At 44.6% G+C, this 15,024-nt stretch overlaps 1 protein-coding gene across 1 annotated transcript in view; it reads left to right on the forward strand.

Moving 5' to 3' along the window:
- Window positions 1–15,024, forward strand: part of LOC144162548 (receptor-type tyrosine-protein phosphatase T-like) — a 229,376-nt gene that overhangs the window by 55,577 nt on the left and 158,775 nt on the right. Inside the window, exons 4-8 of the mRNA XM_077693134.1 lie at window positions 6,243–6,385; window positions 8,154–8,203; window positions 9,589–9,753; window positions 10,547–10,672; window positions 13,375–13,656. Of these exons, the coding sequence (XP_077549260.1) occupies window positions 6,243–6,385; window positions 8,154–8,203; window positions 9,589–9,753; window positions 10,547–10,672; window positions 13,375–13,656 (766 nt within the window). The remainder of the gene's footprint in view (window positions 1–6,242; window positions 6,386–8,153; window positions 8,204–9,588; window positions 9,754–10,546; window positions 10,673–13,374; window positions 13,657–15,024) is intronic.

The raw sequence follows: 15,024 nt of genomic DNA on the forward strand, positions 1-15,024 counted from the left end.
TAAAATTAGGGGTAGACGAAAATAAAGGGTACACTAGGAACTACTGCTTCCATGTAAGAAATGCTGGGGGATACCAACAAAGAAAACGTGGCTGCATTGAACCATTTTCTTATGACATCTGGTGTTTGGGTTGCGATTGCGTAAGACTTTTTACAATTTACCTTCGCTGTTAATTACATTTAAAGTGCTTTAGATGTGTGCGTATGAAGGGTACCAGAAATTTTTTTTTTACCACAAAAGTTATTTCCAGGCTTTGCTGAGCACCTACTAATTATTTTTATTTAATTCAATTTTGTTTCGGCTGCAGTGATGTTGGGGGGGGGGGGGGGCATGAGCAGAGAACCGTACTGTGTCTTGACAGGGTATATATACCCTACATGGCCGACAGTGAATGCTACAAAGGGCACGTGCATCTTTCGCACTGTACATATAATTATTTTACAACACTCGGAGCACAGGAATACTGAAGGCCAATTTTACCTACAAAACGAAAAAGAAAGCATATAATCACTATCACCTAGTAAGAACTCTAAAATACATAGTTATAACGAGTGCAATACCGAACACTTTATAAGCAACAAATCGTCACTTGTAAGTTTTAGAAATAACACAAAACCTAAAACGTACTCATTTTCTTGAGAACCCAAAATAACAGGAAAAAAGTTAGAAAAGAGAAACAGAAGAGAAATGACAGTAAAGATGTATAGCACAATCCTACCAATCAAAACAACATGTTCCGCAAGTCCTTAAACGAAACAGTAAAAATGTCGACGTATTCTTCAAGAGAAAATTCGCCAAGGCTAGATGGTAAACAATATTTAAGCATTGTTTTCCGCAGTTGGTGAGGTCTGTTCAACTTCCCGGACTACTGCTGTTTTGCTGTTCGGGGTGACGGATGTTATATGTACTAAGAGTCTGTCCAAGTTTGTGCAAGTTTAACCAATGCGTCTCGTTAAATTGTAACTGCACAAGAAGACGAGGACGACAGACTGCACAATTTGTGCTTGTTTCTGCCCTCTGTTGTCCTGTTTCCCTTGCGCAGTAAAAAATTATTCATCAATCCATTTTAACTGGCGCAGCTTTGTGTGATCTAGTACGCCTGTGTTTTTTTTATTTTTGCGCTTTGTGGGGATATAATAGTTCATACCAGTAAAGAGATTTTACATTCATTATTCCATAAAGGAATTATGAATAAAGGATCTGAGGGGAAATCAATGCACTTTGTTGATGATACGCAGCAATATTTTTTTGTACTACGAGCAGTTCATCTAGGTTTCCCAGCGTAGTTGTTCTCCATACGAAACCAACGTATTTCAATAACGAAGACAACGACAATTATAAATGTTGACTTTAACTGAAACTGAAAAATAAAAGCAGTGTTTTTGAAAGGTACTGCTCACACTGGATAATTTTCCCTTAGGTAGCTAGTGTGCTTCTCCCAAGATGTGTTCTCAGCGGAATATACACCTACAATTTCGAAGCACAATACAACTTCGATCTTGGTTTTGTTGTATACCCCGAGTGAAACCATGTCGTTTTACATTTATTTATATTTATCTTCAGGGCATCTATAAAAGCCCAGTTATTTGTGAGTTGCAAAGTCTCGTTTGCCTGTTCAGTTAAATGAACTCCCGATTTTCCTACAAAAAGCAAGCTAGTGCTGTCATGAATAATATACTTCACGTACTCATCAATATTAGCGATTTCATTTGCATAGAGGATGAAAAGAAACAGGGCAAGTATGCTCCTTTGAAGAACACCTGACTTTACGGGCTGCCCTTTAGAATTCTTGTGATTTACATCAACAGGCTGCGAGCGATGGTGTAGGTAAGATTATAATAAACGAACTACGTTACCATAAATTCCGTAGTGTTCAAGTTTAAGAAGAAATATGTTGTGGTTAATAAGGTCAAAGGTTTTGGTAAAGTCCAAAAAAATACCGGGAACCTTGTTTTTATTTTTGATATTTTCAAGTGTGTGTTCTTTTGGTGCTAGTAAGGCCAATCTGGTTAACATGTGTTTTCGAAAACAGTATTGTGACGAGGTCAATATTTGGAACCAATCAGCAAAGGAAGTCAAACGTTTCAGAAATATTTGTTCCAGCACTGAAAAAACAGGTAGGCTGGATATGAGGTGACAATTGGAAATATCATTGTGGTTTTCTTTCTTCTACCTTACTGTTACTCTTGCAAGTTGCAAATAGCTGGAAATATAACAGTTAAAATACAGGCATTGAAAATGTGAGCCAAGCAGTGTGATATTACGTCAATTATGTATTTTGCACGTTTAATCTGAAAAGCCTAGGCATCCTCGGCGTTTCTGTTTTTTTTTTTTTAATTCCATAAAGTCTGTAATTTCTCGCGCATCAGCTGAGACCAAAATATAGTTTTCATTGCGTGAATTCATGAAGGGCAGGTTATTTTATGGCTTGTGGATAGGGGGGCTATAGACAAAATGTTATCATTAAAGGCATTAGCCCAATCTACTACAGTTATTTCATGGCCATCCCTAATGAGGCAGCGTATAGGGTTTGGTGAATGTTGAACGAAATAATTTGAAACTCTCCGAACGTTTTCTGAGTGCGTTGTTGATGAAGGGAAAAGATAGAGGTTAGAGCGCTTTTCAGTGGACCTGAGCTCATTGGTAACGTAATTTCTAAACTGTCTAAATAACTTCAATGCTTCCAGACACCCGGTTTGAACAGATGGGCCGTAAAGTCAATATCGATTTCTAATTAGTTTAAGAATGTCTTTTCCAACCCAAGGTTTCTCTGATTTCTTTCCTGGGGTGCGTTTCATAGAAAGAAAAGCCGCCCGATATCCATTTGGAAACTTACTCAATAATGTTTTGTAGGCTGATTAGGGATCTTTGTCAAGAAGAACGTCATCTCAACTGGTATCTGTTACAAGCTGAGGGAATGTAGTTAGCCTTGCCGGGTTGATGTGCCGGTACGTGTAATGGTGGAAATTTTCAGCAGCTTTTATACTTTATTCAAGGGATAAAAAAACTTGGTGGGTGATCACTAATAGTATAACAAAAGACGAAAAAAGCAACTGGATCTGATAAATAGTGATTGTAATGTACAAGTGCCCTCAGCTTTTTTGCACTTCTCAAATCTTACGAAAGTAACATGTTTAAATCAGTATAATTGGGAATCACTAAGCTCATATGCCGAATTGCTTTGGTATCTGCGCTTGTGTCACGCGGTGGTGTAGCCCCTAGCTAGCACACCAGAATGGCTACGTTCCGCTGTCTCACCCTTCGAAACAAGCTCCTCTCCGTCTGGTGCCGACGCACGGCCTGGCTAGATCGGCGGCGTCGTCCGCCGCTCTAGCCCGGCCGTGGCCAACGCTGCTGCTGCGTTCGGGACGCCGTCGCAGCGAATTCCAGGTAATTGCTCGCAGAATCTCTGGTTTCGCTCTTTGTATAGCCACGTGTGTGAATTCAAGTGACGTCGCATGGGCAATTATTGTAGGTTTCGTTTAAAGATTTGATTTCCAACCACCTGCACAGCATGGATTGTAGCCAATTTTTCTTTTGGTTACTGCCAGAAAAAACTCTCGCGGCGAAGACGAACAGGAGTGTGAGAGCAAAAAACACCACGAATTTCATCACGGTTTTGGTGCACGCCAACACGGACGGCTCAGACAAGCCTCTTAGTCATTTGCAAGTCTAAAACCTCGCGGCTTGCCGGAGGTGCTGTCAGTGCCAGTAGCGGACACACACAACTGGAAAGCATGGATGACGAGGGACATATTATCCAAGCAGCTGGTTGACTTCGACAAGGAAAGGAGCGCGGAGAAGCGCAAAATTCTGCTGCTGCTCGACAAATGCAGTGCACACCATGTAAATGAACATCTAAGCGCTGTCGAACTCATTTTCCTGCCTTCAAACACAACCTCTAAGCTATAGTCGATGGACCAGGGAGTGATAGCAGACTTAAAAGTTCAATATCGCCGCCGTGTCATCGAGTGGGTCCGTATCGACGTACATACCGCTGACGACTCAGCAGACTTGAAGGTGCTGCTGGTGTAAGCAACATGTTTTGCATGGGGACGTGAAGTAGCAGACGATACTTCACTACTTCCGAAAAGCAGGTTGCTCGCGGTGTAGTAGTGCTGCCGGAGAAGAAGCAGCAGCAGTTGATATCGGTGACGTAGCCGGTGGTGCACCGGCTTCCATAAGCCTAGGGTAACTTTGGGTGTCTGCTGGTGGTGCAAATCTTGTACCACATGGCTTGAACTGCATGGATTTCACCGCCGCGAATGAAGACGTTGTGGCAACTGAGGAACTCTCGATCGACGAACTCGCCAGCGGTGTTTCTGAAAACGATACAATCGCGGATGACGGCGCATCGGATCCTGAAGGTAACGCCGGTGACGCACTTCACTCAGTGACCTCCGGTACAGCTGCTGCTGCCGTTGACAAATTGCGCATGTACCGGAGTTCAGAAGCGGGCGTCGGCTCATACGTTGCCATTAGTGAGGCCGCAGTTTTGAAACGCGCACTCACGAAACGCGTGCAGGGTACCTTCCCACACTTTTTCAGAAAGTTTAAAGTTTTCTGCTCATTCTATTCGATGCTTGCACTCTTTTGAAGTCCAGATATAGCGAATAAACGGTTATGAGGTAGTCATTTCCTATTCCCGCCGATCTCATTACAACCGAGCTACACTGCAGTACGATTTGTATTGCGGTACAGTTTCCTACATCTTGTTCGCCATCAAACCACGTTTTTGGTGAATATAATAACAGGGAAAAGTGTATTCTTACCATTAACAAGACATTCAACTGCAATATTCTTGTTTCTAGCCGATTGTAGATTAAAAATGGTTCATTTAGGAAAAGTTGCAACTCCGATAAATCAACAGGTTTTTCTTCAAGCGTAAGCATGGCTTAGAAGAAGTGGCAAGATATGGGGCAATGTAAAAACTGCAAAGTGAAACACAGCGCAAGACTGCCGGGTGGCGATTCTATTAACAGGACGACCTATCAACAGTATCAGGATCGGAAGAATTAGAAAACACGCCGAGGCCAATCGCTTGCTGTTTATAAATTTGTATTTCGATGTGAATGATGGCATTGCATGCGCAGAAGAGAACAAATTGAGGCGGAAAAATATGCTGTCAATGAAGGTCAAAAAGCCTTCGATTAACGGATGAACCGTAAGCAGTTTGACAATGTAGCGTCATGCGGTCGAAGAAAATGAAGTATCAAGTCTCGAAAACAGAAACGCGCAACTTTTACGCGATTTTTCCGAGGTCGCGGTCATGGCGTACGCCCACTGTATCAGGGTCATCCGTCTGATCAGCATATATTTTGTCACCTCGTGACCATACGTACTTCCTACCATCAGTTGTTTTTTCGCGATAGCCATGCCAAGAAGACGCTTAAGCATAAGTGATCATTCACGTAGACAGGCGAGTTCGAAGTGTTTCCAAAGTCTTTGTTGTTCAGCTAGATTTCGTCTTAGTATAGAACCTCTGACAGGCCTCAATGTCGTGTTATGTCCCTGGAACGCCAGCAAGGAATCTAAGTGTTCGTACAATCTCAACGAAGTTTTGGTTAGGCTTCTTACCTATTCCTTTAATCTAAATGTTTTTGTTACGGGAACATTGCACGGAGTGAAGTAGGCGGGACTCGGTATCAGCCAGTCGTTCCGTCGAGGCATCGCATTCGCGCTCAAAGCAGTGTTTTGTTCTGGGAGGGCTTAGTTATGGGTTTTAATATCCTTGCAACCCTGAAAGGCTCAAGGACTTCTCCTGAAAGACTTTGTTGAAATTCTCAATGCTTTTGGGCTAGTCACGAAACTCCGTCTTCAAAGTTCTCTGATTTCCGCACGCAAGTCCCGGCATTCCTTATCTCCTGGCACAGTTCGTTCCTAAGTTCATTGATCAGTTGTTGCATGGTTGGCGCCATTGCAGAAATGTTACTTTCAAGTGCACAAACCCACACGGCCAAAATTTGACAAATTTGGGAGGGAGTGGCAACAAATATACGCAAGTTTAAAGATAGGCGTTAAGAAAGGCATAAACAAACAACCCCCAAAATGCAGACGAAAGGCGCGATTCACGGGCCACTGTGCTGTCACTGCTCACTGGTACGAAACCAAGTGACGTGTAAGAAAGCTCCCGGTGCTATTTAAAGTCACCTAGAAAGGTATGCATACCTCTCCATGACTGAAAACTGTATTTGTTGAGTCACTCGTCAATTCTTTTCTTTTTTCTTTCTTGTTCTCATTAGGAATCATCCATCTGCAAGAGTGCCCTTCACGACTTACGGATATCTTCATGGAACTCATCGGCGTCCACAGTTTCTTTAGTGCTGTATTATAAAATTCGCTCAGATTTCAGGGGTTCGATGCGCTACGGTGTGACGTCAGATAAGTAAGTGATATCCTTCACCAAGAGCTTTTGTTATGCGTAGTCAGCCACTTTTCTTCCGACCAATTAAAACGAGCATGTGCTATCAGAAATGAAATACAAGATCTGTCGCCAAACCGTATAGGAGCATCGTTCCTCTGTACCTTCAGAAACCGAAGTAACCGGAGCATGCCTGCGCTTATAGCGGCTACGATAGCCCTAGCACACCTTTCAGCAGATTTAGTTTATGTGGCTAGGAACACCTTTTCCTGGAATGTAGGCCACATTGATCGCGTTAATCGCAAATGCACATCTAGCGGCGTATCTAACGGGCTTCAAGAAGAGGCGAGCTGCTGAAGCAGCGATACGTCAGCCAGAGCGGGCACTTCAAAGAGACCACGAAGAAAAAACACACGTTTGGTACATAGAAAACACCGCCTTGCCTCGTTAACGATGAAAGCAATTTTAATGTGTAGATCAAATGAATAATGAAGATTGTAAAGGAAGCAGCCGCTGCAGTGGCGACTCCCCGGCCAGTTTCCGGCAGCGTCTCTATGACGTCACGTGACCTTGTTGGTGCAATTCGGCGCCGTCTACGTACGCCACCGCAAAACAAATATAACTGGGCGATTGTCCTGGGGCCTCTAGTTCGTTTGATCGAATTACTTGAATGATAACGTGCAGTAAACATGATTATAACAATAAATGTAGTTCTTGTCCTCGTTAATTCATTTCTTCCCATATTACGTCACTTTAACGCAACATTTCAGCGGTTTTAAGCATTTTCTCTCAATATAAAACGTCTTTTGTGGCTCAGTGGAGGTCGGGGAGTTACAAAAGGAAAGTTATTTAAAACTGAAAAAAGTTGTATCTTGTATTTATGTCCCCTTCAAGGACGGTAGCCTTGCTTAGGTTACCTTGAATGAAAATTTTGGTCAGTCCTGCTGTCCGTCTCGTGCTTCAAATACTTGACGGCTGGTCACTATAATGACTGCGTATCTGCTTCCACGGAAATGAACTGCTGCCATGGCTTCCGCAAGTCTACATTCATCAGCGCAAAGAAAACCAAGGGCATAACTAAGGCAAAACACAAGTACAGAATTGAAAGCACCAGTATCTTTTTAAATAAAAATAGACGCTTGATTAGTTCCTACGACGGCAAACTGAGAATCACGGTACCGAAGAGATGCGAGATTTGCTGCTTTAACAAATGGCTCACAAGCAGTCCAAACACGGCAAAATTAAATTCAATCCAGCAAACATGTATTGCATTCATCACGTAAGTGGCAAGAGGGGACGGGGGACCATTATTATTGGGGTGGGCATAGAGGAGGGCGAGTTGCGTCGCAGAGGTTCATTTGTAACCAAAGAAAAATCAATATTTGAATTAATTTGAATACAAGTGGCAGAATAAAAATAGAGCGAAGCAAGCAGATACGGGGCTAATAGAGTTAGAGCAGAGCGGAAACCAGCAATTCTTCATAACATGAGGAATAAATTAATGAATCGAGAGTAAATCGACCAAGGGTTTATTCAAAATTATTTACAACCCGCTAAGGCGGGAGGGCGGGGCTGCAAGTATAATTTTTATTGGAAAAGACAGGATTCGGACAACACTGAATGAGAGTGGGTGCAAGTCTAGCGGATCGGCCCTCGTTGTGCGGTTGAAATCAATAGGCAATGGTGCTAATAGGGCCGGCAACAACCGCGACGGTTAACATTGTGATGCTAATGATGATGCTGACACATATGATGACATATTTTCATTTTTCTACCCTTTTATTTTTTTTAGCTCGTTCTCCTCACAAGGATATTTCCAATTCACGTCGCTGCGGATAAAAGGTATGCCTCACTTTCACCGGCTATCACGGCTGCCTTTGTGTGTTGGTGTGGCTCTGTTTTACAAGCAATTATTTGATGGTGGTAAGAGCATGTTCATTGTCAGGTAGACAAAAAATGCAGCGCGGGGGCGTGGCAACAGCATATACGTCGTAGGTTGTTTCCACATTCTCCGCCAAGTCAGAGATTTTGTCTTGGGTTGTAGGCGTTCAGCTCTGCGTGGCAACCACCCACTGTTCAAACGTAGTTATTTGGAGGTAAATAGGAAGTGGCCGCCTGGGGAATCTGCGCATTTTTTGGTTCACGTCTGCTGTTTTGGGGCAGAAGAGAGCCACTTTCAGGAAAACAGTCCTAAAGGCAACCAATGTGGGTGCAAGCGTTCGAAATGAGATAGCCTACTTTCGTTAACTTACATTTACTATGTCGAAGATGTAACATTTAATGTGCGCTGAACAGCACATCCCCGAAGTGTGCCTGCAAACACAATTATGGGTTGAATATATGTAATGGCACGGCTTTTGAGTCCCTGCTGTCTTTACAGTATACTGGTTGTAGATCTAACAGTGAGGATAGGTGAAATATAATAATAACTGTTTTAAATTTTAAATAGTGGGCTAAAATAGTCCCACCGCGGAAGCAGTCACATTACATTAAGTAAAATCTTGCCTCAGGTCTTATATTACGAACAGTTGAAGTGTTTTTCTAATCAAGGAAAAATACATTTACTGAATTTTTCGGCAGCCATGTCGTATTAGGCCACTGAACGCTGTTCGGTCATGGATCAGCTGCGTGTGGCCCAGAAATAATAGGGAGCTCGCCTACAGGGAAACTCTGCACTGTTCGGCTTTTTTGGTGCTGGTATTTAGAGCTGATATTTGAAAAAAAGACAGTAAAATAAAGGGAAAGAATAATAACGTGATAATAAAGTGTATACATCAAGCGTGTCCGCCTATATCTGGTTAGATACAACAAGGTTCCCGCCCGACGATATTATTGGCTCCTCTAACGTACACGAAGCAGATTCGTCGTTTTCTGCTGCCATAGAGTTTTGCTACCACTAGGTTCATTGATTGATTTCTGTCATTGACTTCATTGATCATCAATCATGCGGTCATTGATTGATTTCTGCTACCGCTAGTTCAGCAAAAATGTCCGCACCGAAGAGGTTGTGAAACCGAGTATTGAATGATATATCCACGTTTCAAAAATGGCCCTTGTCCTTTTTAACCCTTTGTGCACTGTATCGGATTCCACCGTAGTGCTATTAATTACTAAGCCTAAAACAGCCTGAAAACAAGGTTTTAACGATACATTTCGAATTTAGCAAACCTGAAAACTCGTTAAAAATACGTGCAAAACTTTGAGCTCGGGTTCTTTTTTACTTGCAGAGGAAGTGCTCGACATCACAGCATTGCATCGAGATTTCATCTACAATGACAACTTCGCATCGAAGCTGGAATGTCATGGCCCAAGTGATCGCAAAATCGCTTTCGACTACTCGATAAAAGAAGTCACTGTCAAAAACATCGACCAACACCCAAAACCCATAAACGGTAATTATATCGAGAAAAATTTAACGTTTTCTATGCAACCCTAAAACAGGAAGAAAGGTGTTATTATCCCCGGAAAAGCTGGAGTTCTCCGAGATGTTGAGCAAATTCCAGCGGTTGAAGAAAAGTGTGAATTCAGGGAAAGTTTTCGTGGTGCCAGCTTTACACTACATTAACTTTCATTTCATCTTGCTTGCCACCTCCGGGTGCACACGTTGGCCAGTAAGCGGGCATCGTTCGTGGCTACCATAGGACGAGGAAAAAATTGTTAAGCAGTAAACTAAAGCTGGCTATAGTGGACGGGATTTGTAGTTCAAGAATCCTTTAACGTGACCCGCCGTCTTCGTCTTTTCAGCTACCGAAAGTTTCTTACTGAGGTCAGAGCTGTCAAAATCCCTGTCTTCAGCCCAATAGAAAGACACGGAAATTGATCAAAGCCCCGATTCGACTGCCATTGGAAGACCAGTTGGTAGGGCGCGCTAAAAATAGAGACCATTTAAACAAGTTGAACACATGCTCCTATAACATTTCAGCGGTAAAAACATACGCCTCCCTGAATATATGTGTGTGCGTGCTTGCGCGTGCGACAGCACAGCCGCTGTTGTACACCAGTAATCAATGCGCATTTGCATATTTCAAAGCCAACTGCTCAAATATATCGCATGCGGATCAACACAGGTATACAGCAGTAGAAACGTATCTTCAAGCTGCAGGGAAGTGGGAGATCAATACTATTATTATGTCGTACTCTGTGTGCCTTGAAAACTTGTTTACCGTGTATTCTCCAAACTTCCAGGGACATACTTCCTAGCTTTATCAACGGAAGAGTTCGCACAGACAAGAACGAATATGTTCTGGTGCCTGGTAGAAAGATCTACCCTTTCCAATGTCGGTTCACCTGCTATGTTTTACGGACAAGAAGGTAAGCAACACCTTCTGTGGAGCTTTTCTTTACCTGTAACCCTTTTTCCTCTGCAACTTGTACAGCCTCAAAAGAGGAGAATAAAACACTGCGGTTTTCAAGGCTACTGCTGTTTACTACCTTGAGCTCTGTGACGACAAGTGTAAATGGTGTTCCCCAGGGGCTAGCCTCCAACGTTTCTTCTGAGCATGCCCCTTGGAAAATAGAAATATTCTGCAATCGATTGCTATTCGTACTTCAGAGCAATTGAAGAATGTCTTGCTCAGCTCTGACGCGGACACTCAAATGACCGCTGTCCAAATGCTTGAAGATGCCGCCAGGGCTGAAGAGCCCCTGACCGCCACTAAGGGTAAAAGAATAATGAACGCTCCTACCCATCCCCTTCCTTACTTCATTTTCGGCACACACAAGAATTTTACTCTTCTCCCTCGCTCTCTTCCCTTTTTCATGCGTAAGGTTTCACAAACCTGCTCTGGCTGAGTTTGAGCAATTCCACAATCGTATTTAAACATGACGTTGTCACCCACCCCTCCTCGCAAAGGTGCATAGATCGTAAAAACAAGGGACGGGATCTCCTCACCGAACGGAAGGAGCCGCTTGAAGCTGAAGCTTGATCGATAGAACTTGATCGATGACTTTTGATCGATAGAACAGCTGCACACATCGGCGCTCTCCTGAACCGAGTAAAGGCGGGGGAGGCGCATTGTGAGGATAATATACGAAGCAATACGACTGAATCCCAAAGCTAGTCATACTGCTGGTGAGCACAAAGAATGTGAAATACCGGAAAGAACCGGTGGTGTTTGAGCGCGAAATAGAGATAGATGCAAAGTTAGGAAAACTAAAAGGCCTAATTTGTCTGCCATTGTCGGAATCAGAATGTTTGGTACACGTAGGCGGGCACTCTGCGTGTGTAGGGCGAGAAGAAAGGAATGGTTGGCGCGGAGAATAGCTCAGTGAATGACGCGAAAGCTGCACACCCTCATTATCTCGCAGTTCATAACGCCCACCACAGTGAGCTCAATCAGTTTTTATATCAGGAGTGTCGGAGTTATCAGCTGATTATTTGGCGGCGATATTAAATCTAAAATTATCACCACACCTTTCGTGTCTAAAATCGCTTAAGCATGGGTCCAACTCCTGCGACTGCCGCCATGGCGGTAGGCAGGATTTTGTGTTGAGGAGGGCAAACCTGATGTATTGAGTGGAAAGAGAGAGAGAGGGCAAGTGCGCGCGGCAATGTGTTCCTGGCTGGCTTCGGGATGGCAAATGCGTTTTTTGCACCCCCATGCCGACGGCCATGACTGCCGCCGAGTCGTCTTCTGAGTCCACCACAAAAAGGTGCGGTACTTTTATTCCGATTTCTCCAGCTTGAAGCACGCATATTTCAGTGTACTAAACGCGACTCCATATATAATTATCCTGTAAATATTAACAAAAAATGAAGGAAGCTCCCGCTAACGCGTGAGGCGTGAAGGTAGCGACGCTATACGCAACTTTACGACTATCACGACGGTTTAATTCCACGATCGCAGCCGATTTGCTTATTTTTTGCTGTGGCAACGACCTCTACTCCATTTTTGTTTCTGTAACAGCGAAGAAGAAGCAAATCGAAGGAGAAGAACGAGTGAACAGAACGCGCACACTTAAACTGGGCGCCCCTAGGTACAACGTGTATCCTACCACGTGTTCTCTGTCGAGCAGGTGGCCAGATTCCTCTCCCCACCATAACAGCGAAGTTTGAGAGATTAGCGCCGGCTTATACGACCCACAGAATTCCTTCAGCCTTTGTTACTGTATAGCCTGTGTTGCTGTTTGCATTGTTCTTGTTCTTTTTTAACGTTTTTTTTCCTTCATTTACGTTTATTGTCATCACACTACTCAAAACATGTAGCCAATATAGGCGCTGTCATAGCTTCCCCCGAATTATGTTTAACCTGTAGCACGAAGGGTATATTTAAGTGTAAATAAAGTTATTGTTAAAAAAAGAAATAAACTTGGTCGACAGACTGTAGACTTCTCGAGCAGAGACAATTGATCACTGCTTTGTAGATTGCAGAGATGCTGTCTTTTTCTGGGTCATTTTGCAGCGAACGCTGAGAAGAGACATGGATATTACGCCTCAATCTGAGTTTTGCCATGCGGCTATCCTGGTGACCCACACTGTCACATGTTTGTGTTGATTGGTTTATACAGTCTGTGGCGATGTCGCTTTTGTGATGGGTATGCTGAGCTATCAAGATCAGCAAAGTCATAATTCGGTGAAACTGTGGCATTTGTACGTCGTGTGTATAATTCGCAGGACCAGACCAACCGCCTGACTAGTTCTCTCTTTCAAACGCTTGTGTGTCTTTTCCTTAATTTTGATTTATTTGTGCTTCTCCTAGAGGGTTATTCTTTTGTTGCTTGAATACGTATCCTCGTACTGTCACGCCAAAGCGTAATCTCCCATGTAGTAAAGAAGAATAAAGAAATTTGGTCGTAGCTGTGTTGGTAAGACGACTAGCTCTAAGTCCGTTGGTCTACCTGACTCCGGTTTCAATCCTGCCGGTAATTTCTTTTCTTTATATTGTTATGCTGAGTTTTGTGAAACGCCGGAATCAACAAATTTCTAAACAGCTTCGCTGTTAAAAAACTACTCTCACTTTTTTCGACTGACTTTAGAACTCTCAGTTCCATTATTTCTGTTCGTTTTTCCGCAGTCAATCCCGGTTTCCTGCCTCAGAAGTACACTGTCACTGCCAGCTTGAACGACTCTGTAACTCTACGGGTTCAGGCCTTACCCGGAAAAAGCGCGACCTCCACTGTGCGATTCTGGGCCAGAGTTGACTCTGCGCGAAAAGCTTCGACGCTCACCACCCAAACTGACCCCTCTCAGTGGAACATACCAACAGTCGACCTGTACCACAGCGGAGTGTACATTGCCCAAGGCCATGGTAGTGCGCCTGGAAAACGTCGGGGAATCTTCAGAGTGATTGTTCGCAGTAAGTTTCTCTCTATCCTTACTTTGCGTTGTAAAGTGTGGAAAGGCACGGAGAACACTTTCACGCATAATGATTATGTTAGGCATAAAATTTGTTCAGGAGTACTTGACTCCACTCCATTCGAGTGCACATGTGCGAGTAGTTACGTGGAGGGTTAACTTACCGGCGCAGTATTTACCATCGTCCCCAACTCCCTACGCTGGTGAAGTGTACCTTCGCGTATTCATTACATCAAATGCAGTGCTCTCGGCGCTTGCTCGACGAAGAAGAAGCCCAGAGAGAACACGCACGCTGCATGGTGTCCCTCCTTGACCATCGCCTTTATGCTGTTTCTCTGCAGATTTCCTGATGTAACTAGTATCATTTGCTTTTTTAAGTGCGAATGCACTTTATAAGCGACCCCGAACCTTCCGCCGTCCGCATAGCAACAGCTGCGGGTGCGCGCGCTTTTCGTCTTCCTTAGCAACGGGGGGAGATGGGCGCGCGCTGCCTGGCCGCTGACATGGCACATACCCACGTGGGAGATTGGCCAGGAATAAGTGCGAATGCACTTCTTAAGCGAGCCTGAATCGTCCGCCGGGGTGGTGGGGGTCCCGCTCACCTTCCCGATCTAAACTCGGTCGAAGAGCGCCTCATCTCTCCTCGCCTCCCCTTCATGGCCATCAGGCGGCTGACTCGGGGCAACGGTCAGTACGGCATTAAGGGACAGATCGTGAACGTGCCCATCGACGTTCCGAGCGTGGTGGAGTGCCTTCCGCGGCTGGTTCCCGAGGACGTTGCGATGGACGTGCACGTGAAGCGGAGGCTGGTGAGTCCGGCTACGTACAGGCGCGGACTAGTAAAGCGTGGTAGCATCTTGGCGTGGTTGAAGCACCTGGAGCATGCGCCGTTGTATGTCGCTAGCGGCGTGCGCATCGACTGGAGTCGGCTGGGTCCGGCTCCGATTGCCCCCACCTCCCCGAAGGGAATCGTGAAGGGAAGGGAAGGGTTAGGTTTGCACTCACCCTCGGCGCGAGCCTCTCCCCTCGCCTGACAGCTCCCCCTCGCCGGTACTGCGCCTCTCAAGGCGATGGCACAATTACTACGCCGTGTACTCTCGGCGCAAGAAATGCATTCGCACTTCCTCACGATTCCCTTCGGGGAGGTGGGGGCAATTTTTTTAAAGTTACGCCCACTCGATTGACGCAGCTCCAATTACATCGAACCGTCCACACGACAGCAATCGCAACTTGAAGACTGAACCACGTCGAACATCGCACCTAGGCCTTCTATGACCACGGTGACATCAGCAGCCGCGGCTGCTGCACTATACCATTGCGTCGTCAGGACCCCGCATAGTGCCAGCCAGAATGCTTCGGAAATCGACCT

Source organism: Haemaphysalis longicornis, unplaced genomic scaffold (assembly GCF_048455015.1).
Source record: "Haemaphysalis longicornis isolate Haplotype H1 unplaced genomic scaffold, Haemaphysalis longicornis Haplotype H1 scaffold_12, whole genome shotgun sequence".
Taxonomy (NCBI): Eukaryota; Metazoa; Arthropoda; class Arachnida; order Ixodida; family Ixodidae; genus Haemaphysalis; species Haemaphysalis longicornis.